At 49.9% G+C, this 23,503-nt stretch overlaps 1 protein-coding gene across 9 annotated transcripts in view; it reads right to left on the bottom strand.

Moving 5' to 3' along the window:
* shot (dystonin-like protein short stop) overlaps positions 1 to 23,503 on the bottom strand; it is a 209,469-nt gene that overhangs the window by 47,486 nt on the left and 138,480 nt on the right. For all 9 annotated transcript variants that reach the window (XR_013308990.1, XR_013308991.1, XM_077639200.1 and 6 more), the window contains one exon: positions 5,180 to 19,222. Coding sequence is in view for 7 of the 9 variants with exons in the window: in XM_077639200.1 (XP_077495326.1) it covers positions 5,180 to 19,222 (14,043 nt within the window). In the remaining 2 variants the exon portion in view is untranslated. The remainder of the gene's footprint in view (positions 1 to 5,179; positions 19,223 to 23,503) is intronic.

Here is a 23,503-nt window from a genome sequence, read left to right as displayed (position 1 = left end):
AAAGGGGGCCGTGAGATACAGTGTGTGGTGACTATCTAAAGTGCAGTGCTGTTTCCCTTACCCTGTCGAGGCCTGGCAGAAGACACAAGTCACGTGCTGGAGCAGTTAGTAAACACAACCAGGGAAGTTTGAGTGCTGTGATACTTCCCTTCACCCAGCTGGCAATGGCTGTGCGAGCCGTTAGAGCCAAAGCAGCCTTGGCGCTGCTGTACAACAACAGAAGCTTTGCACTGGCAAAGTTTTTGGAAATTGCATAATGTTGACTGAAAAATGCACCGCCTTCAAAAGAAAACTGCATCGCCTTCAAGAGAAAATTGCATACCTTCCCGATCAGCGAGGACAATGCCATGAATCAGGCATGCATCAACCCACACCCGGTGAGCTGCAGTGTGTGGAGCTAGAGAACAGTGCCATACTGGTCAGTGAAGCGGGAGGGTTTCTGCCTTCCTGGTATAGTTCAAGCTAGTGCAGGCCACAGGATGGATGGAAGTGCAGTGGCTTTACCATGGTGCGGTGTAATGCCCACAACCCTTCCCCTTACCCTGTCCTGCATCAGGCGTGGGACACCCATCCTGTCATCACGTGCCTGGCTGGCTTGAAGGCCTTGAGCCTTGGAGGCTGTGAGAAGTGGGTCATCTGGTGCACTCTGATCGATCCAGGGGGGCAGGTGTCGCTCGGCTACTGGCATCCAGCGGCCTGTCCATGGGCATGCCACCATGCCCTCAGCTGGCCGGTACACGTCGTATTCGAGGGCTTCGGTCAGCGACAATGGACTACAGGGTGTCACAAAGATGTGACGCGCGAGTGCATCCCCAAATGATATCCGCCCACGGTCAGTAGCTGCTAGGACTGTCCCCGTTTCCACATCCAGGATGCCTTCTTGTATGGCATCTTGCAGGCTCAGAAGCCTCTTGCCTAATGTGTCCTTCACAAGAAAGGAGCTCGGGTCCAGAAAGCCATGCTCAGAGGCACCCAGCAGACTGAATGTGTTTCTGCAGTCTTGGTCAGTAACTTGGCCAGTTCTTGGACACAAGCTACCTTCCGTTAAGACTTCGTCAAAGCTTAAAGGCTGTGGATGAGAAAATTGCGCCAGCATGCCAGTACTAGCCTCTTCATGCACTGCTTGACCCAAGATGCGTCCCACTGGGCTATGCACTTTCTTGCGAAACTTCTTCCTGTCAGCTTGCAGCTGCCCAGTGCTCAAACTAGGAACATCCTTGGGAAAAACATGCCCGAAGCTAGGCGACGAAGGTGAAGCACGTCTTCCTGAAGTTGATGGCCATATTTCAGCAGTCCGGCCAGTTGAGGAGGACTGTGCCAAATCCTTCTTTGGCAACCTCGACACACCCGTGTCAACCGTTTCTTCAGCACCAAAGTTCTGCCGCAAATGAACGACAGCACCCGAAGCTCCATCTAAGCCCATGCCTCCTTGCCAGCCATCTGGAAACGCTGGCCTATTTTCAGCTATCTCGACTCTAACAGTATCAATGCCATCATCGACTGCTTCAACGTGGACAACCACCGAGTGCTCTTGACGGCCTCCTGCAGGATGTAAATACTGCTCCTCGCGCACCTCTCTGGAGCAGCCACATGGTGTGCGCTCCCCGCTTCTACGTTCATGTCTCTCTGCCTTCACCGAATCACTGTGCCCAGCAAGTTGGGACGATGGTCGCGAGTGCACCTTTGCAGCGCTCGTTGCCCTGTCATGCTCAGTGTGAAAAGCTACTTTACAGACAGCCTTCATGGGTGCCAGTGAATCGAAATCCTTGGCTGTCTCCTCACTGGTATCTGTTACACGGGCCTCGGTAGTGGAAGGCTCCAAAGCATCACTGGAGCTTTGCTTGCCTTTCTGGCAGAAAGAGCCAATTTCCTCATATTCACCAGACATATCTGGAGAGGCCCTCTTGACTCCTTGATCAGTGCCATTTGTCGGACCATGGAGAAGGTGTGCAAGCTGCCTTTCCTGGGGCCCAATGCTCTCTCGTTCACCTTTAATAATGCTTTCAGAAGGCTCGCTAGCAAGTGCCTTAAGAGCACGGCCAAATTCCCAAGACTGCAGATCAGGCATGCTCACATCACCCAACTCGCCCCAGTGTGGGCTCCCAAGTGCGGGGAAACTAGCAATTTGCAAAGATGGCAAGGAACGACAATGCACCTTTTGGGGTTTCGGAGCACAGAATGCTACCTCCCTGGCAGCAAAGGTTGGGTCATGAATTTCGGCACTCTTTTTAAAAGCTCGAGTGAGTTGCTCTTTAAAGGCAGCAAAATGAGATGCTTCTGAACTTTCACTAGGTAACGGTGCAGCAAAAATTGACCCCACACTCTTGTCTAAATTCTCTCTTGACGTCGGGCCAGCTGTACCGTCATCTGCCATGCATGACTCCTCGACAGGTACTGATGCAGCAGAATGGGTGTCCTGCTCACCCTTGATGACAGGCAGCAATTCAGCCGCTAACACGGTCTCTTGTACAATTTGCCTCTGCACAGGAAACTTGAGTTCTTCTGTTACTTGCGGGGAAGACCGCACCTGGAGGGCGTCTCCAGGGGAAGTGAGTTCCCGTCTTGATGCAAAACGAACACTGCTGCTAATGGCAGGCTCAGCAGCTTGCTTTGTGGAGTGAGAGAAGCCTAAGCCCACACCACTGCGAGCCCTGTCAGAAATCTTCGTGCCTCGTTGAAGGTTCCCGATCTTGCTGCTTGGCCTCCCAAGATCCAGTCTTTCCGCGGAACCTTCTTGAGCTGATGCAGCAAGTGGTAGTCTGTTGCCTGAAGCAATTTCACCATGGCTACTTCTAAAGGCAGAGGATGCAGATTCCTGCAACATGCTTCGCCTATCAAGCAAGCCACGGTTCAAGGCGTCCTTGAAGCCAAGAAGCTCCGAGGATCTCGGATCCAGGAACTTGCCACTGTCTTCGTCAAACAGTTCATCAGCAAATGCCTGACACAGGCTCAGCGGCATTTTGGCATGTATAATCAACTTGGCAAACACAGCTTTATAGAGGTTCAGGTCCCGTGGAACGTAACGATTGTGGACGGGGTCAACCACATGCCTCTCGAGAGCTTCTGCGAATGTCATGAACTGACCGGCCTGCGTATCCTTGACGTAGCTGTCACGAGTTGTTACAATGCCCAGCTCAAGTGCCTCATCCAGGTTCAAAAAGGAGCCCTCCACAGGATGGAGAAGCCGTCCAGATTCTGGGTCACAGAAGCCCAGCTGAACCGCTTCAACCATCGTCAATGGCTTCTCCAAGTCAATCACAAGGCCTACTTCCAGGGCCTTCACTAAGGGAACCAGCTGCTGCCCATCCCTGATCAAGCCCAATGAAAGCTCCATCAGTCCCAGCCTGCACGCTTCTGCTAGGTGCATTGGCTCCTGTCCAGGTTGAGGCAAAAACGGCAAAAAAGGATCCACCAATCGGCGTGCCACCACCTCGCCAAGGGAGACAGTGTGGCTGAGTCCTCGTATGCTGAACCTATTCGAGCTTTCAAAGTAGCAACCCTCTCTTATAAGTCGCTGAAGTGGAGTGCTGGGCTGAACATTCAGCACCAGCCCCTCTTTAAAGCATGACCCAAGTGGAACTAAAGACCCATCTTCATCGACATACTTTGAACAGTGTTTGTCAATTTTTCCAACAGAAAGCGCTTCAGACAAAACCAACGTTCGACGTGCGTCCTTCTTGCTCCGCAAAACCCTTGTGGAAGTATCGTCAACCAGGCGCTGCACAAGGGCCTCTGCAAGGCTGAGCAAACAGCCACTAGCTGGATCTACTAAACGACCACTCTGATCATCGAAAAGCCCCAGTGACAATGCCATCTTGAGGCTAAAGGGTGGCGAAACATCCAAGAGGTGGCATCTCTCAAAGGCCAACTTAAGATCCATGGGGCTGCCGACAACTCTGAGAACTCCTGCTCGATCATCAACCAAGCCTCGATCCACAGCTTTTGAGAAGGGCAACAAGCAGCTTTCTGAGAAGACCATGGTTGAACTAGTGTTCACAAAGCCAGACCGGATGGCATCACGCAGGCACTGTGGGCGTTCACAAAAGGGGCTTGATATTAGCCCAGTTGTGGGAGAGTAGAAACTTCTCATCACAATCTCCAGGAGTGGCAGAACTTTGGCTACAGGCAAAACCAGCCCTCTACCCATGGCTTCATAGAGGTCCACAGTAATGTTACTCTCAGTGTCCAAAACTGTGCCTGCAATGGGATCGAGAAGACATGCGCCCACAGCTTCAGTCAAAGACAACATCTCTCCACTGTGCGCCACTTTGATTGTGAGAACATCAGGCTCAAGAACACCTTGGTGAACGGCAGCCTGCACAGTCAGTGGTGGCCCTCGGGCCCCTGGTCGACGCAGTGTGCCCGTGCTGGGGCAGTAGAGACCGAGCACCAGGGCATTCTGCAAGGGCATGGGTATGGCACAGTCCAAAAGGAAGCCCCAGCGAAGGGCTTCGTCGGCCGTCAGCTGGGGAGGCCCCAGCCAACAGCCACTGGACCCTTCCAGCAGGCCCAACCGTACTGCCTCTGCACATGAAACTAGGCGGCTCTCGCCAGCCCGCACCCGAAGTCGCTCGGCATCAATCAAGCCGCTTCGTACTGCGCTCCACAGCCCGACTGGCCTCCCCGTCCCAGGGTCTCTGATGTCCCCAGATGGACACTTGGACTTGTCTACTACCAGGCCCCGACAGATGGCTAACTCCAAGGGCAGTGAGGCTACAGTACAATCTTCCATGTTCACAACACCAACCTCGATAGCACGCACAAGCGGAATGTGTGTGTTACTCGCAGGGTCTACCACCACTGTACCAAACCCATCTATGATGCCCTGCTGAATCGCTTGCAAGACATTTATCTGTTCCCCCGAGTCTGGGTGGGTGAAACATCGAAAGTTTTTGTCATATAAGCCCCTTTCTACAGCAATGGGAATACTTACTGCGTTCCTATCTGACTGCAGATACCCAGATGCAAGGGCATCATCTAAACTCATGACTACTCCAGTGAAAGGGTGCACATAACAGTTTGACTCCAAGCTTCCAAGGTGGACAGGCAGCTCTGTCAGAGGTACAACCCTCTCCAGCTCCCCTGAGTAGACTAAAACAGAAGATGGGTTTATGACGCGATCGCAAAGCGCTTCATGCAACCCAGCAACACCCTGTAGCAGAGAATGACAGAAAGTTACCTTTTCCTGGTCAAAGCTGAGCCCTCGAATTGCCTGAGCTAGAGTCAGCTGCCCTGTCTGGGTGGCACTTATGGACTCCCACACAATCCAGCCCAAGATGCTAGCTTCAAAGAAGGAGACTCTCTTCTTTGTTTCTGGATGTACCATCTCTCCTGTTTGTCGGTCTACTATGTTCCGTTCAAGAGCTTCCTCCAGAGTAATCATCTTCTTGGTCTTGAAGTCTTGAACAGTGACATTGGACAGGTCAACAAATTTTCTGGTTACAAATTCAGCAAAAGAGATTGGCTTTTTGGTTTTGGGGTTTGTGAACGTTTTGCGCTTAGAGTCATACAGTCCCTCAGAAGTGGCTGAGTCAAGCGTGAACTCTGGAAGCACTTGGTCCATGACCACAAGCTCATTCATGCTTCGCACCATCACAGTGTTATCCTCAGTCACCTGCTGCGTGGCCAGTGCATCTTCCAAGCGCAATGTTCGCCCAGAGCTTGGAATAAACACTAAGAAGTTTCTGGGTGCCATTGCATCACTCTGAATGAGGGTCCGCAATGGAAGCTTCTGCCCAACCACTAGCTCAGCTTCGTAGTCTTTCCGATACTCTGTGAATGTCTGCTTCACAACCACTTCTGTGCTGCTGAAGGTGGACACTTCTGTGCTGGGCAGAACCACATCCTCCATTTGCGCTGGACGACTCGGTGGTGCCTTGGCCGGTGATTTCCCATCTACAGGCTTGGCTGGCAATTTCGAGGGAGTCTCTTTGGGTAAAACTTTCTGGCCAGTTTCATTTGCTGACAACCTTGAGGCGACATCCTTTGGTGGGGACTTCGGAGCAGCTTGTCTAGCTGGGGTCTTTGAGACAAGCTCCTTGACTGGAGATTTTGGCGAAACCTCCTTGGACGGTGACTTTCTTGCAACATCTTTAGGTGGAGATGGAGGTGCTTCCTTTGGTGGAGACCTTGGAGCAGGCTCCTTCATCAAAGGCTTTGGAGCGACTTCCTTTGCCGGAGACTTCGTAGCCACTTCCTTTGCCGGAGACTTCGGAGCCACTTCCTTTGCCGGAGACTTCGGAGCCACTTCCTTTGCCGGAGACTTTGGAGCCACATCCTTTGCCGGAGATTTTGGAGCCACTTCCTTTGCCGGAGACTTTGGAGCCACTTCCTTTGCCGGAGACTTTGGAGCCACTTCCTTGGTAGGAGACTTCGGAGCCACTTCTTTGGTAGGAGACTTGGAAGCCACTTCCTTGGTCGGAGACTTCGGAGCCACTTCCTTGGTCGGAGACTTCGGAGCCACTTCCTTGGTCGGAGACTTCGGAGCCACTTCCCTAGCTGGAGTCCTTCGTTCAACTTCTCTGTCTGGAGACCTTGGAACAACTTCCCTGGGTGGAAGCTTGGACACAGGTTCCTTTGTTGGAGACTTTGGAGTGACTTCCTCAGTTGGAGTTCTCCGTTCAACCTCTCTGTCTGGTGACCTTGGGACAAAATCTTTGGGAGCCGACTTGGGAGCAGGCTCCTTAGTCGGAGACTTCGGAGCCACTTCCTTTGTTGGAGACTTTGGAGCCACTTCCTTTGTTGGAGACTTTGGAGCCACTTCCTTTGTTGGAGACTTTGGAGCTACTTCCTTTGTCGGAGACTTCGGAGCCATTTCCTTTGCCGGAGACTTTGGAGTGACCTCTTTAGCTTGAGTCTTTCGTTCTTCTTTTTCTTGCACTTTTGGGACAACTTCCTTTAGTGGAGACTTGGAGGCAGGCTCCTTGGCAGGAGACTTTGAGACTTCTTTGGTAAGTGGCCTTGAAGCAGCTTCTCTGAGTGGAGACCTTGGAACAACTTCCTTTGTTGGAGACTTTAGTATACCTTCTTTGATTGGCAGCAGCGAACTTGCTGTGGTTTGCTTGGTGCCTGGTGACTCAGGTCGCACTTTCCTGGCTGGCCTCTTTGGCACTGCAGATTCCTCAGGAGGAACCAAGCATTCAGGTTCACTGCCCTGGATAGGTTGTGCTGTAGTTGCAGGCTGCTTTGATGGAGACATACGGCCCTTCTCATCTTCATGCTCAAAATAAGACACTGCTCCAAACCTCTTCGGCAACATTGGAAGCAATGGTGCATCGATGACTACAAGAAGCCCAGATCTAATGGCTTCCCAAATTGGCAATGGCTCTCGGCCATGCCTCCTCAGCGTTTCAGTCTCAGTGTCTATGTAGCCGGAGCTGATGCCATCTTGAACAGTGAAGACACATCCTTCATCAATGTCAAGAAGCACTGTGCTTAGGACTAGATAGCCGGCCTTGCTCACTTCATCAAGACTCAAAGGCTGGCTGCTGTCTGGGACCCAGAACAAATGCATATCATCGTCATAATACAGTTCAAACAATTGGATTAGGGTGTACTTGCCAGGCAGTGGTGAGCATGAACTGTCACAAGCTAAGAGGTGTGCAGAAAATGCCTCATTAAGTGGCAACGTAACGCCATGTGCACTGTACAAACCCTCCTCCAAGTCTACAATGCCTTGTTGAACAGCTTCAAGTAATGTTGGCCTCTCAACAGACTCCTGAACTTGGGCAATCCCGAGCCGTTTAGCCTCATCTAACATAAGAATTTCACCAGTGTCTACATTTTGAATTTGGTCCGGACCAAGCATTTTGTAACCAGACTTGATTATAACTGTCAGACCTCTGATTACTGTAGTGTGGTGAGATAAGGGCCTTAAGTATCTGATGCTGCGCTCAATCTTCCCATGAGCAATCGGTTGTGACCCACCGAATGGAACAAGCTGCAAAAGACCAGAGTCCATTGCATCCTCTACTGGTACACGCTGCCCTGTTAGAGGATGTTTCATAGTCAGAGACTTCTGATCGATCAGGCCACGCTTAACTGCCTCACACACATCTACACTTTCATCAGTGGGGAGAGATGGAGTGGGCAAAAGTAAGCCATTCTTAATGGCCTGTTCAATGCTCATTTTTTCTTTTGTAACTGGGTGAGTGTACGTACTATCAGTCACACTAACCACACATCGCTGAAGTGCAACGGGGAAAGTGAGGGCAAGCTTTGGTATGGGCATAACCACTTTGGGCGCATCAATCTTGTCGAACAGCTTAAGTTCTTGGATGGCAGTCACCAGAGGCACTGAAGAGCCTGGTGTCACAGTTACAGAGCCCGATTCCCTGTCAACAACCCCTGAAGCAAGCGCGTCCTCCAATGTCATGGGGGACTTAAGGCCTGGCACCATGGACATTGGGTTTGCAATGTCACACAAGACAGCCTCCTCCAGGGTTAAGAGAGAGCCATTCTCCGGGTGCACAACACGCTGGGCCCCTGGCTCCACGAGGCCTTGTGCCACGAGCTCAGGAAGTGACAATGGGCGCCCCACAGGCATCATCACATTCCCTGTGGAAGGGTCCACAAGACCGGCGGCTTCAGCCTCGTTTGATGGAAGCCAGCGGCCTTGCTGCGGTTCCAGCACTAAGCCCTGGTCAACAAGCCCTTTCTGCTGGGCCTCAGTGGGACTCATAACCAGCCGACGGATTTTCTGCAGAGTTACTGTAGTGTGGCGAGACATAGGCTCTATGTATCTAATGCTGCGCTCAATCTTTTCATGAGCTGTCAGCTGTGACCTGTCAAATGGAAAGAGCTGCAGAAGACCCGAGTCCATTGCATCCTCTACCGGCACCCGTTGTCCAGTTTGAGGATGTATCATGGTCAGAGTTTTCTGCTCGATCAAACCCTGCTTAATTGCCTCACACACATCTACACTATCATGAGTGGGGAGAGATGGAATGGGCAAAAGTAAGCCATCCTTAATGGCCTGTTCAATGGTCATTTTTTCTTTCGTCAGTGGGTGAGTGTACGTACTATCAGTCACATTAACCACACCTCGCTGAAGCGCAACGGGGAAAGTGAGAGCGAGTTTTGGTATGGGAATAGCCACTTTGGGTGCATCAATCTTGTCGAACAGCTTAAGTTCTTGGATGGCAGTCACCAGAGGCACTGAAGAGCCTGGTGTCACAGTCACAGAGCCGGATTCCCTGTCGACAACCCCGGAAGCAAGCGCTTCCTCCAAGGTCATGGGGGACTTCAGGCCTGGCACCATGGACATTGGGTTTGCAATGTCGCACAAGACAGCCTCCTCCAGGGTTAAGAGAGAGCCATTCTCCGGGTGCACAAAACGCTCGGCCCCTGGATCCACAAGGCCTTGTGCCAGGAGCTCGGGAAGTGACAATGGCCGCCCTACAGGCATGATCACGTTCCCTGTGGAAGCGTCCACAAGACCGGCGGCTTCAGCCTCACTTGCTGGAAGCCAGCGACCCTGCTGCGGCTCTAGCACTAAGCCCTGATCGACAAGTCCTCTGCGCTGGGCTTCTGTGGCACTCATGACCAGTCGACGGACTTTCTGCAGAGTTACTGTAGTGTGGCGAGACATGGGCTCTATGTATCTAATGCTGCGCTCAACCTTTTCATGAACCGTCAGCTGTGACCTGTCAAATGGAACGAGCTGCAGAAGACCTGAGTCCATTGCATCCTCTACCGGCATATCTTGCCCAGTTCGAGGATGCCTCATTGTCAAGGACTTCTGATCGATCAGGCCTCGTTTAACTGCCTCACACACATCTACGCTGTCATCAGTGGGGAGAGATGGAGTGGGCAAAATTAAGCCATCCTTAATGGCCTGTTCAATGGTTATCTTTTCTTTCGTCACTGGGTGAGTGTATGTACTATCAGTCACACTAACCACACCTCGCTGAAGTGCAATGGGAAAAGTGAGGGCAAGTTTTGGTATTGGAACCACAACTTTGGGCACATCAATCTTGTCGAACAGCTTAAGCTCTTGGACAGCAGTCACCAGAGGTAATGAAGAGTCTGGTGCCAAGGAGAGTGAGCCTGATTCCCTGTCGACAACCCCAGAAGAAAGCGCTTCCTCTAAGGTGATGGGGGACTTAAGGCCTGGCACCATGGACATTGGGTTTGCAATGTCGCACAAGACAGCCTCCTCCAGGGTTAAGAGAGAGCCATTCTCCGGGTGCACAAAACGCTCGGCTCCTGGCTCCACAAGCCCTTGTGCCACGAGCTCAGGAAGTGACAATGGCCGCCCTACAGGCATGATCACGTTCCCTGTGGAAGCATCCACAAGACCGGCGGCTTCAGCCTCACTTGCTGGAAGCCAGCGACCCTGCTGCGGCTCCAGCACTAAGCCCTGATCGACAAGTCCTCTGCGCTGCGCCTGTGTGCGGCTCATAACCAGTCGACGGACTTTCTGCAGAGTTACCGTAGTGTACCGAGACACTGAGCCAATGTACCTGACGTTTCGCTCAATTTTTCCATGAACGATCGGCTGTGACTTATCAAATGGAACGAGCTGCAAAAGACCCGAGTCCATTGCATCCTCTACCGGCATATCTTGCCCAGTTCGAGGATGCCTCATTGTGAGAGACTTCTGATCGATCAGGCCTTGCTTAACTGCCTCACACACATCTATGCTGTCATCAGTGGGCAGAGATGGAGTGGGCAATAGTAAGCCATCCTTAATGGCCTGCTCAATGGTCATCTTATCTTTTGTCACGGGGTGAGTGTATGTATTGTCAGTCACATCAATCACACTTCGCTGAAGTGCAATGGGAAAAGTGAGGGCAAGTTTTGGTATGGGAACCGCAACTTTGGGCACATCAATCTTGTCGAACAGCTTAAGCTCTTGGACAGCAGTCACCAGAGGTAATGAAGAGCCTGGTGCCAAGGAGAGTGAGCCCGACTCCCTGTCGACAACCTTGGAAGCAAGCGCATCCTCCAGGGTCAAGGGGCACTCTGGGCCTGGCACTATGGACATTGGATTTGCAATGTCACACAGAACAGCCTCCTCCAGGGTTAAAAGAGACCCAGTCTCTGGATGCACAATACGCTGGGACTCTGGTTCCACAAGCCCTTGTGCCACAAGCTCACGAAGTGACAGTGGCCGCCCCACGGGCATAAGCACATCCCCCGAGGGAGTGTCTACAAGACCAGCGGCTTCAGCCTCACTTGCTGGCAGCCAGCGGCCTTGCTGAGGCTCCAGCACTAAGCCCTGATCGACAAGTCCTCTGCGCTGGGCCTCTGTGGGGCTCAGAATCAGTCGACGAACTTTCTGCAGAGTAGGTTGTTGGGATGATGTAGCCCTACCCAGTGTTACCTCAAACCGGGGCACCCCGTACCTTGCCTCTTCTACGTGCTTGCTTGCCACATCCTTGGGAGCACTCAGCAGTTCCTGGTATGCCACTGTGCTGCCTGTGTCTGATCCTTCGAGGCACGTCTGCACGCTAGTCACAACACCTGTGACGTTGGCACGCTGAAGCATGGCTGCTGTTTCTGGCTCAAGCTGGCCCTGCTTCAAGGCCTCTGCCAACGTCATTGTCTCTCCTGTCACAGGATCTGCGACAAGAACTGTGGTGGTTGTCAGCACACTTTGTTCAGTGGTCTTAGAGCCATCCTGCAACTCTCGAGCAGACTGAGCATCAAGCAGACCAAGGGCCACTGCTTCATCCAAGGGTACCTCTCGCCCAGTGGCAGCATCTCTAATGTGCAGGCTTGTGTGACGAACCACCTTGGTGACCTCCCGAGTGGTGCGGATTGGTTCAGTACTTAGGGCAGTTGCATGAACTGTTTCATCAGCGGCTGTTTCACGGAGTGTTTCGAGTGCCCTGGCTCCCAGGAGGAGTGGTGCTCCAACAACAGCAAGCATGCCTCTTTTGATTGCTTCCTCAATTTTCCAACTGCGACCAGTGTTCCTGTCAGTGTAGCTGTCTGCATCCACGTCTACAATGCCTTTCTCAACAGCTTCCTTCAGTTTAATTTCTTTGTTTGTGCTAGCTTCTCGGATAATGACTTCCTCACTTTTTGGAGCAGCCTTCAATATGCTAACTATTTCCACTGCTGACACAGGTTTGTCTACGACTGCTGAAGAGTCTACATCCGGAACTGTTTCTGCTTGGAGGTCAGAGAACTTTGGGAAGTCCTGTTTGGGTCCTTCCGATTCTCTCGCTTTTACCTCTACAATGTCTGGCTGACCAGCAACCCTTGTCACATGGATTGACCTCACTGGTCCATGTCCAGGGGCCGTGGCATCTGGGCGCTCCAGGAGAACCACCACCTTCCGCCTGATTGCTTCTTCCATGGTCCATGTCTCTCTAGTCTTTGTATCACGATAATGTCCAGTTGCATTAAGCAAGTTCTTCTCTAAAGCTCTAGTCAGAGGGAGTGTCCGTTTTGATCCAGGCTCATGCACCATAGCTGAATCAGAGTTCACAATCTGCATCTTCAGTGTTTCTTCCAAAGACACTAGCCTATCAGTGCCTGGTATGAGGAAGAGGCCTTCCTTGGCATCAAACAAGTTTTGTTCAATAGCATCCTTCAGATACCAACCACCAAGAGGTATATCCAGGACTTCTACCTCCAGCTTATGCACTCTGCTCTCTACAGTTTCAAATATTTGCTCCCTCGAGGGGGATAACCTACTGCCTTTAGGTATTTCAGATGGCTTCTCTTTTGCTGGGGACACAACTTTACTCTCTGGTGCCCCAGAAGCTTTAGCTTTCCACAGAGGAGACTCTTCGCTTTTCTCTGGTTTTTCTGGTGTTCCAGGCAATTTTTTAAGGGGGGACACATCTCTACTTTCTGGTTTTTCTGGTGAACCAGGAGCCTTTTTAAGCGGTGACAGACTTCTCTTTTCCGGTTTTTCCTGTGTTTCAGGCATCTTTTTTGGCAGAGACACATCCCTGTTTGCTGGCGGCTCTGGAGTTTCAGGTGCAATTTTCTTTGGAGACGCACCTCTCTTCTCTGGTTTTTCTGGTGAGCCAGAGGCCTTTTTCAATGGAGACACATCTCTCGTTTCTGGTATTTCTGGTGATCCAGGAGCCTTTTTCAGTGGAGAAGCATCCCTTCTCTCTGGCTTCTCTGGTGACCCAGGTGACTTTTTGGGTGGAGACACAGCTCTCCTCTCTGGCTTTTCTGGTGACCCAGGTGCTTTTCTCGATGGAGATACATCCCTTATATCTAGCTTTTCTGGTGATTCAGGCACTTTTTTCAGTGGAAATACATCACATATTTCTGACGTTTCCAATGACCCAGGTGCTTTTTTGAATGGAGATACATCCCTTCTTTCTGGCTTTTCTGGTGACCCTGGTACCTTTTTTGGTGCAGCTACATCCCTTACCTCTGGTTTTTCTGGTGATCCAGGTGCCTTTTTGGGTGGAGACACATCCCTCTTTAGTGGTATTTCTGAAGTTCCTGGTGCCTTTTTCGGCGCAGATACATCCCTTACCTCTAGCTTTTCTGGTGACCCAGGTGCCTTTTTGGTTGGAGACACATCCCTCTTTAGTGATATTTCTGGAGTTCCTGGTGCCTTTTTTAGTGGAGATAAATCCCTTACCATTGGCTTTTCTGTTGGCCCAGGTGCCTTTTTGGGTGGAGACACATCCCTCTTTAGTGCTATTCCTGGAGTTACTGGTGCCTTTTTTGGTGGAGAGACATCCCTTTTGTCTGGTCTTCCAAGTGCCTTTTCCAGTTCGGGCACTTTTCTTCCTTCTGGTAATTCTGGCGTACCTGGTGCCCTTTTTGGCGGAGATGCATCTCTTTTTCCTGGCCTTTCTGGTGAGCTCGGCGACTGCTTCAGTGGGAACACATCTGCTCCTCCTGGAATTTCTGGTGCCCGCTTTGGTGGGGATGCATCTCTTTTTTCTGCTTTTTCTGATGTTCCAGGTTCCCTTCTCAGTGGAGAAACCTCTCTTCCATCTGGCATTTCAGGCACTTGTTTCGATGCAGACACCTCTCCCTCCTTCAATGTTACAGGCTTTTGCAATGGGGATGTATCTAGGCTTTCTCGTGGTTCAAGCCCCTTTTCGGGTGGAGAGAGGTCTCTGTCTTCGGGAAAGCCAGGAGCTTTCTTCAGAGGGGACACAGGCTTTTCTTGAGCAGCTTCAGGCTCCATTCCTTTTGGAGATAACTCTCCTGGTGCCTTAGGCACCTTTTTCACTGGAGACAAATCTCTTGGCTCTGGCGTAAAAGGCACCTTCTGATCTCTTCCCTCGGGTGCTCCAGGTGCTATCTTTGGTGGGGAAACATCCCTTTTTTCGAGTGCAATAGAAATCATTTTTGTTGGTGACATGCCTCTGTCCTGTGGTGTTCCAGGTGCCTGTTTTGGTGGGGACAGACCTCTCTGCAGCTGTGATTCAGGCAGCTCCTTTGTTGGTGACATCCCTCTAGCACCTGGTGTTTCAGGCGTCTTCTGCACAGTTAATTCATCTTTTTCCTTTGGCAGTACAGGCAGCTTTTTTGGTGGAGACTTATCTCGTCGCTCGGGTGTTCCAGGGGCTTGTTTCAGAGGAGACACATCTCGCTTCGTGGGTGACCCAAGCACCCTTTTTGGTGGGGACACATCTCTGTCTCTTATAGCTGCAGGTGCTTTTTGGCTCTCTGGTGCTTCTGGTGCTTTTGGATAAAAGGGCACATCTTTTCTTTCTGGTGTTCCAGGAGTCTTTCTTGGAGGTGAAACATCTCTCTTCTGAGGAGGCACCCTTCGAGATGGTGACACGTCTCTACCCTCCTTTTTTGTTGGGGACAAGTCTCTCCTCTCTGGTGATCCAGGAACCTTTCTAGGCAGCGATACATCTCTGTCATCAGTTATTCCAGGTACCTTTTGCTGAGATGGCACTTCACTTTTCTCTAGTGCTTCAGGCACGTCTTTTAATGGTGACACACCCCTGCCTTCTGGTGTTCCGGGTATTTTTTTCACATCCCTGCCATCTGGTATTTCTGGTGCCTTTCTCTGGGGGAACACATCTTTTTCCGGCGACCCAGGGACCCTCTTTGGTGGAGAATGATCTCTTGTGTATGGTGACCCAGGGACCGGCTTGACTGGCAGTACATCTCTGCCCTCTGGTGCATCAGGTACCTTCTCCAGAGGGGAGAAATCGGCCCCCTCCAATCCTGGCACCTTTCTCTTAGGGGATAAATCTCCCTTGTCAGGTGATCCAGGCACCTTTTTAGGCGGTGATGCATCTCTTCTCCTCGGTGCGCCAGGCACCCTCTGCAGCAGGGATACATCTCTTTCAGTGGGTAATCTCGGAAGATCCGTAAGTGGAGACGCACTTCTGCCATCTCGCATTCCAGGTGCCTGCCGCCGTGGGGCCACATCTGTTCCCTCAGTTGTCGCAGGCATCTTTTTTAGTGGTGACACATCCCTTTCGTCGTGACATCCTGCCAGATGTTTTGGTGGGGATAAATCTCTCTGCCCCAGTGTTCGAGGTACCTTTGATGTAGTTAAAACATCAGTGTCTTCTGGAGTTCCAGGAATTTTCTTCAGAGGAGACTTATCTTCCTCCTCTGGTGTGCCAGGAGCCTTCTTCAGTGAGGATGGCTCTCTCCTTTCGGGTGATCCAGGTATCTTTTTCACTGGAGACGATTCCCTGCTTACTGGCATCCCAGGTGCCTTGTGCTTAGCTGGAGACTTTGGTTTGCCTTCAGGTGCAGGAGAAACCTCCTGTTTCAATGAAGGAGAGTCTCTACGTCCAGGTGTTTCCACGTCTTTTTCTGGTGGGAACACATCCCTGGTCCCTCGTGTTGTAGGCTCCATATGTCTCAGAGGTGAGCCATCTTTGCCCTCAGGGGTAAAAGGAGCTTCTTTCATTGGTGAAACATCTCTAATTTCATGTGCTCGCTTAGGTGGAGATCGGTCTCTACTTCCGGGTGGTGTAGGGGCCTTTGTTGAAGGAGTGTCTCTGCTCCATGCATGTGCCTTTTCTTTCTGCAAGGGTTTGCTTTTGCCATCTGGCACTGTGGCCCCTTGTTTCGATGGAGACACGTCCCTCCTTTCTGGCTTTTCAGGCACACCCTGATCAGGCAAAAACCCAGTAGTGGCTTCGGGCTTGCTCTTTGATGGTGAAACTTCCTTGCTTTTTGGTGCCCCAGGCACCTTTTCTTTTGATGGAGACGTCTCCCTGCTTCGTGGCCTTCCTGGTAACTTCTCTTCAGGAAAGGAATCACTGCTTTGTGGTTTGGGTAGCCACTGTATCAATGGTGACTGTTCCCTGCTTTTAGGTCTTTCAGGGGCTTCATTTGTAGGCTGCGATTCTGGTTTTGCAACCGGCTTAGGTCGAAGGACACTGACACCAAATTTTTCATCTACAGGCCTCTCTGAATCGTAGTACTCAATTTCCGTCTCTGACACCCTTGGCCTAAAGTCTTCTGCACCACCATTCATGTGAACACCAGGCAACACGTCATGGCCGCCAGGGCCTCTGGACTCTTCCAAGGTTTTTCCAAGCATTTCTTCAATCAGAAAAGATTCTTTGTTTTCTGTGACTTCTTCCAGCATGTGCTCTCTAAATGAAGACTTCATTGGTATGGGCATTTCTTCGGATGGAGCTTGACCAAATGGTGAACCTTTGCGTGCTTTAGCTGGAAAACTTGGAGGTTGTTCTGCCGTCTGGGCATGCTCCGGACGCTTTGTTGGCAAAAGTGTTTCATGACGCGAAATGTCCACAGTTCTCATGGACGTCTGCGTCATAGAGAGTCTCACGTCTTCAACTCCTTCATGCTCTGGAACATCATGTTTTTCAATTGGAATTCTCGATACTGGCTTAACAGTAGCAGGTCCCTTGCCGTCAGCAGCAGGCTGTGCTTCTTGGCTCTTAGTTACTTTTGTGGGACTCTTTTCCCTTCGAGGAGGCGACTTCTCAGCCGGTTCTTTACCTGTCGGCTGCTTGTCCTTTGCTGCTGAGACCCTCTTGTCAGACCCGTCCCCATCTCTGATCTCTGAACTTCTAGATCGAACCCTCTCATGGCCAGAAGCATCTTTGATGACCTCGTCACACACTTCCCTCAACGTGTCTGTGCTTGTGTCATGAACCACATGAGACTTCTCAAAGTATTCGTGCCTGGATGTCATGTGATAAGTAATGGTGTGCGTGCTCTCCTCCTCATCAGCAGCCAGGGATGGTGCAGGGGTGATTGGGACCTTGCGCTCTTTTTGTGGCCTTGAGGAATCCGGAACATCCCTGGAGGGTGATGGCCTCTTTGTTGTGGTCCCAGAGAAGCCAGGCTTCTTCAAAGCAGGCTCTCCCGTAGAGGCATCTTTCAAAAGCTGGTCAACCTGCTCTGTGATGTCGTGCTCTCCCAATGTCGGCATGGGTGTGCCGTCTCTGCTACCACCACTTGGCGCAGCCCTCTCCCCAGTCATGGTTTGTGTTCTGTCATACACAAGGTGGGCCTCACGACGCACAACTGGCTCTGCCTTCACAGGCGTTCGCTTGGCGAAATCACCCAGGTCTTTGGGCCAGTCAGTGTCGGGACTAATCAGGCCACTTTGCACAGCTTCCTGCAGTGTTCTATCCTCGGCCGTTAGTGGTGCATCTTGTGAGCCATGTGATGACACAGTGACATAGCGGGTGATGGTCTTTGTTACAGTGGCAGTGCTGACAGTGATCCTCAGCAGACCACGCAAAAGTGCCGCCCCTTCGGGGGTAATGACACCTTTAGCAAGTGCTTCCTTCAAAGGAATAGGAAGCTTTGTTTTCCTGTCCCTTATCTGACCAGTTTTTGAATCAATAATGCCTTCAAACACTGCTTCTGACAGAGTTAGCTCCTGTCCTTTGTCACCTTTCAAGCCAATCTTTCTGCTGAACATGTCGAATATCTGTGGCTGCATGACCTGCTCCTCAACAAGTTTCTCAAAGGGTATCTCACGCCCTGAGTCGGAGCATGTGAAAACTCCGGTTTTCGGATTAAGACAACCGCACGCCACGGCTTCATTAAAACTTAGGCTCTCACCCGATACTGGGTCCTGGAAGGCTGAGACGTCGAAAATTGTTTTCTGGCAGACAGAGGTAACAAGACCCAGGCGCACCGCCTGGCTGAGGGTCAGCACCTCGCGAGTCACCACATTGACAAACTTGCCTTCAGGCGTGATGATCCCCAGAGCAAGGGCCTCAGACAGAGAGAGTGCCTCCTGGCTGGCCGGATGCACAATGCACTTGACGTAAGGGTCAAGGAGGCCACAGGCAATGGCCTCCAGGAGGGTCATCCAGGCCCCTGTCCAGGGATTCTGCACCTGGCCATCCTCGTCGAGAAGACCCCGCTCGTGGGCGTCTTTGAGTGTTAAAGGAGGAGTCAGCAGCTGGCGTTTGCGTGCCTCAGTCAGTGTGTGTTGTTCCCGTGTGGCGGGGTTAACGTATCGGCCAGTGTCCAGCAACAACCCATCCCGCAGAGCACGAGGCAGCGTCACCAGTGTCCCCTGACGGGTGTCCACCACTTCTGCTGTGTCTGCCGAGAGGAGGCCCCGTGACAGTGCCTCGCGTAAAGCGTACTCATCCCCAGAGTGCTGGTCCCTCAGCTTACCGGTGCTGCTATCCACAAGTCCATTGTCCACAGCAAACGAAAGTGTCATGCCCTCACTGTCCTCCACACGTTCACGCACTAACCAGCCCTTTGTAAACGCCTCGTCAATGGGCACTGGAATGCCCGTACTAGGGTCATTAATGAAGCCCGTCACAAGATTCACCAAGCCCCTGTCCCGCGCCTCTGCTAGCGACAGTTCCGTCACTCTGACCAGTCCTAACCTGATCAAGTACACCACTGTTTCACGTTTTACAATTTTCAGCTGAATGGCCTCCTCTACAGTGATTGGCCGGCCACTTTTAGGGCTTAATAGGCAGGCCCTTTCGGGGTCGTACAACTGCTTTTCAATGGCAGCACGCAGACTTAGCTCGGTCCCTGAAGTGTCCCTGATGCCGCAGGGCTCCAAGAGAGCAGCCTTGAGCCTTGGGTCCAGAAGACCTTTGGCCACAGCTTCATCCAGGGGGTACTCCCGCCCTGTGGCAATGTCCACAAAGACCCAACGGTCAATCCTCAGGGCACCGCTTCGGACGATCTCGGGTAGTGCGACTCGTTCAGCGGCAGCCGCCTCAGTAGCCGGCGTCCGGGGCACTCCAGTCTCGGCAAAGGTCTTGGGCGCACTAGTCTCAGTGAAGGTCTTGAACTCCCTCGTCTTGGTCAGCGTCTTGACCGCGCTAGTCTCTGTCAGCACTGCAGTGCACTGGGAAGAAAGAAAAAGACGCCATCACTGCACAGCTCTCAACACCTTCAAAGAAAAACTAGTGGGCATGCACCCACACTGGTAGCATGCATGCCAATTGTTCGAAATACTTAAAGGGACACTGAGGACAAATTTTAATGCCCTATATTGGCAGACTACTGCTTCCTAATGACAGACGCTACTTTCACTGAATACAGAGTTTTTGTAAGCTAGGAAAGGTAATAAAGCTATCACAGTAACAAGGACAACGCCTAGTTAAAAGATCTGGCGAGAGCCATCATTGCTTGGAAATCTGATGCGCAGGTGGCAGCTGCTAAGCGCTACGCTTCCTACGCTCACTACTGCACGGCCTTCCTAACATGAACCTCGTCCGAGACCGCAGTTCAAGGTCCGCCCCCTTCGGCGAAGAAGCATGTACCCCTCCTGGGTACCCTTCAGGCCCGGAAGGTCCCCATAGATGCTCCTACTAGGGGTGCTCTGGGGGTGCACCTCGGGGCACCTGCCAAATTCTACAGACCACGGCTTCACAAAGGCCCATGGTGAGCTCCATATAACCTTTCTCGCCTTAAGAATGAAACACCAATATTGCCATCATCAGCCATTTTCGCCAAGCTACAGTGTGTCAAGGCAGTTTTTTTTTTTTTTCAAGCAGATCCCCGAGGTAGTCTACACCCCCATTTTCTTCCAAATAGTGGTCAGAAAGTCCATGTCAAGATTGCTGTCATGTTTGAACCGACTGATGGAAAAAAATTTTTTCAATACAATTTTAGCAATAAGTGCGTATTTTGCTGCTATGCACGCACCAACACACCCTGAAAAAGCTATGGAATCAATTTTTAGTCAGAACGAAACTTGGAATGAGATGCCCTCGGTGCCCCTTAAACGAGTCATGCAGGCCAACTTGCAGTCACTGACAGCAAGCTAGAAAGGCATGCAAGACTACTGAAAAAGTACAAAATCATTTGCACCACTAGGCATTTACCCCGCAAATGTGGAGAGGAGGTTTGCGCATTCACAGTAATTAACGCGGTAACCTTTGTTTTATGAATTCACCCTATGCTCCAAGGTCTCAAATCTTGCACAATAACACCAGCCAGTTTGAAATAATAATGGCATCTTACATTGCTTAGAAATGGCCTAATCTTGTGATGTTTTTGGAAAAATACAAATACTACCGACTTAGGCCGTGACTAATCGCAAAGAAAAATGCTCTAGTACAAATTAAGTAAGCCAAAGGCCTGTCAGAGCATCATGTGATGAGAAGCGAAAATTGAAACAATGTCAGAAAAATGTCAGCTCAGCTTGAGTGCCCTTCAACAAGCACCTTTTATGCATTACACACAAAGGGCAACATGACTGTGTATGTCCGACATTTCAGTACATTTCAAAACCCTACACAAACGCCAGTGGCCAGTACTGCCACATACAACCTTGTGAGCTTGCAACAGCACGAAAAAGCTCAACCTACACATATTCTAGAGCAGTTAAAAAATTGTTCATTCCAGCTAGAGTTATGAGCGGAAAAAGATTAATGTGCAATGCTAAATGCAACGAACACACATTTAAATATTTTAAGTGTATGGTTGCTCTAGACTTTTTACCCTGAAGGTGGATTCCTATATGCAAAACCAGTTTAAAAAAAAAAAAACACACAGCAAGTCCCAGGCACAAATGTACTATGCCAAAAATGTGACACTGGCACAGTGTAAACCTCAAAATTTCAGAACAGTCTGAACTGAAGGGTGTAAACAATGAGAAGCTCTGAGCACAGCCTTTATGAAATCACGCATGAAGGGCAGAAAGGAATTTACCTCAAGAGCAAATGCTGCTATTCAGAGTACGCATACATGCACGAGCCATTAAGCGCACAAAAGAGAGCGAGAGCGAGAGTTATTTAAGATTCGCAAATGCCACCTGGTTGATTTTGACCGCTGCTCAAAAATAAGGAGTGGTTCTCGAATGACTGAGAACCTTCAGAAGAATCACTACTTGATACATGCTTCGACAGTGCTTCAACAAACTGGTTGTGTTAAAGTTTAACACTCTTTGAACTTCACGTGAAACAGTGCTGCTACGTAGCGCCCACAACAGATTAGCCAACCGTGTTTTTTTTTCTTTCATTCTTAATAGCACCAAAATCTCAATAAAGAGCCCTTCTGACATTTCACACTTCAAGGAATTTGGTCACTAGTGCCTACATGGAACAGCAGCGTAACTACATGCTGCAGCTTGTCTAGACAGTCGGTACACGCCAATATGCACACGTGTGCAGCACACACGGACCCAATTCATAAAGTACATTTAGGCAGTTTTTTTGGAAAACTTACACATTCAGAAACTTGTGCACTAAATAACACTGACACCAAATGTGGGTGTACAGGCAGCAGTTATCCTTGGTAAACCACATTTGCCTAACTCAAACTGTCTAGCCTTTGAGTCAGCCTTGCAGGCAGGAGCCCTAGAATCTTGTGGTGGCAAAATATGCTTGCAATAGAAAACTTACTACAGGGTATGCTTTACCTTTTGCAGCTCGTAATTTACCTAAGGACTCTGATCCCTGAAGGCCAGTGCCAAAGTGCCGCTAAAATCTGCTTGTCTAGCACAGGGTTCGGCCATATATGAGAATCAACCCTAGAGACCCCCTTCAGAATGTCAACCTGGCCCCATTTTATATGCAGTTATAAACATATATTTGAACATATATTCCTTGAAACTGTTACAAAGGTTCAAGTTCCATTAAGTACCATCACGACACCATCATAAGTCACGCAAAGTGTTGGAAAATCGCCTAGAACCCTACTCTGGAATATCACCAGAGCAGAATGTGCATGCTCCAAGTTAAATACATGTTCCTATATTTTTTAATTTAAAGAACTTATGCAGGAGCCATTCTATCAACCAGATGATTTTATATTCAGTTAAGTTGGTATTCCTCACCGTATGTACACACCTTAAAATAAAAATTCCAGGGACATCAAGACCCATTGAAACGTCACCGTACATAAGCCCCACTAAGTCCTGGAGAATGGACAGCTGCGCAGCAAACTAGAAGTGATTGGCTGCTCATGAATGCTCTAGCTAGCCTGAACCTACCAGGAACTTGAGAGTAAACTTGGAGGCGAGGCAGCAAACACTGATTTGAAAGCACCCGACGGCCTTTGGATTTAAGATTAAATAGTCACAATTATGCAATATTCAGGGAACATGTATTTTTGTGTGCTGGTTATCAACGGGCCATTTAATTTCAAACGAAACAAGTCCGCATACACTTTTCCAATACTTTGGAGATAGTTTTAAAGAAATTTTGCTGCAAGAAACTTGCTTGAATGCATGGCATTACTTTTTTGCGACATCAAGGAATGCAAGAAGTGTAAAATTATCCTCCTGACTATTACAGAACTTGATTTAGAGGGTTTTTAAGTTGTCACTCCAGAAAATGAAGAACTTTTCTATTTCTGAAGTGGTGACTCCAAACAACCACAACTCAACTTCTACGATAGGCAAGATGATAATTTTTCCCTAATTAGATTCCTTGATGTCAAGACAAAAAAACCAATGGCATGCATTTTAGCAAGTTCCCTGCAGCAAAACTTCTTAAATGCTCAATCCAAAAGACTTGCATAGCATATTGTTTAAGTGCACAAGGACTTGCTATGCCTGAAATTAAAAGACATTCAGAATCAGCAGACAAAAATACACATTCTGTGAAGATTGAATACAGTTAAAACTATTTAATGAAGTGAACATCAGCTGCAAATGATTTCGTTAAATTGGGAAATTCGTAAAATAGAGAACAGAATTTTTGGCCCTTCAAAATCTAATAAAATTGTAACATAGCGGCACACAAAAGCTACCGCTGCGTCGAATTTTCCGCTAACCTGCACCTGCACACACAAAAACTCCGCAAAAGCACTTGTATCGCTTGTGCGTGAAAACGCCATCTGGTATAACAGATTTGAAGTCGAGGTGGGAAGCGCCATCGACTGCAGAGTCCATTGTTCTGTGCAAAAAATCTAGGGCCGTGACTAGGACGCATATATATATATATGTTACTGCTGGCACTCTACCAACAAGCCGTAAGATGCTGTGCTCGAAATAAGTAAGAAATCACCCCCCCCCCCCCCCCCCTTTTCACTCTTTCATTTCTTCCCGAAAAAACTTCGTAACATCGGGTTTGGTGGTCAAGATTGTTTTATTTCGGGTTATTAAGATCATTGAACCCAATGGGTACTTGCCAGGGAATAAAAATTTGTTCGTTACATCGCGTTTTGTTACATCAGG

This window comes from Amblyomma americanum, chromosome 10 (assembly GCF_052857255.1).
Source record: "Amblyomma americanum isolate KBUSLIRL-KWMA chromosome 10, ASM5285725v1, whole genome shotgun sequence".
NCBI lineage: Eukaryota > Metazoa > Arthropoda > Arachnida > Ixodida > Ixodidae > Amblyomma > Amblyomma americanum.
This window is presented reverse-complemented; position numbering and strand designations above follow the sequence as displayed.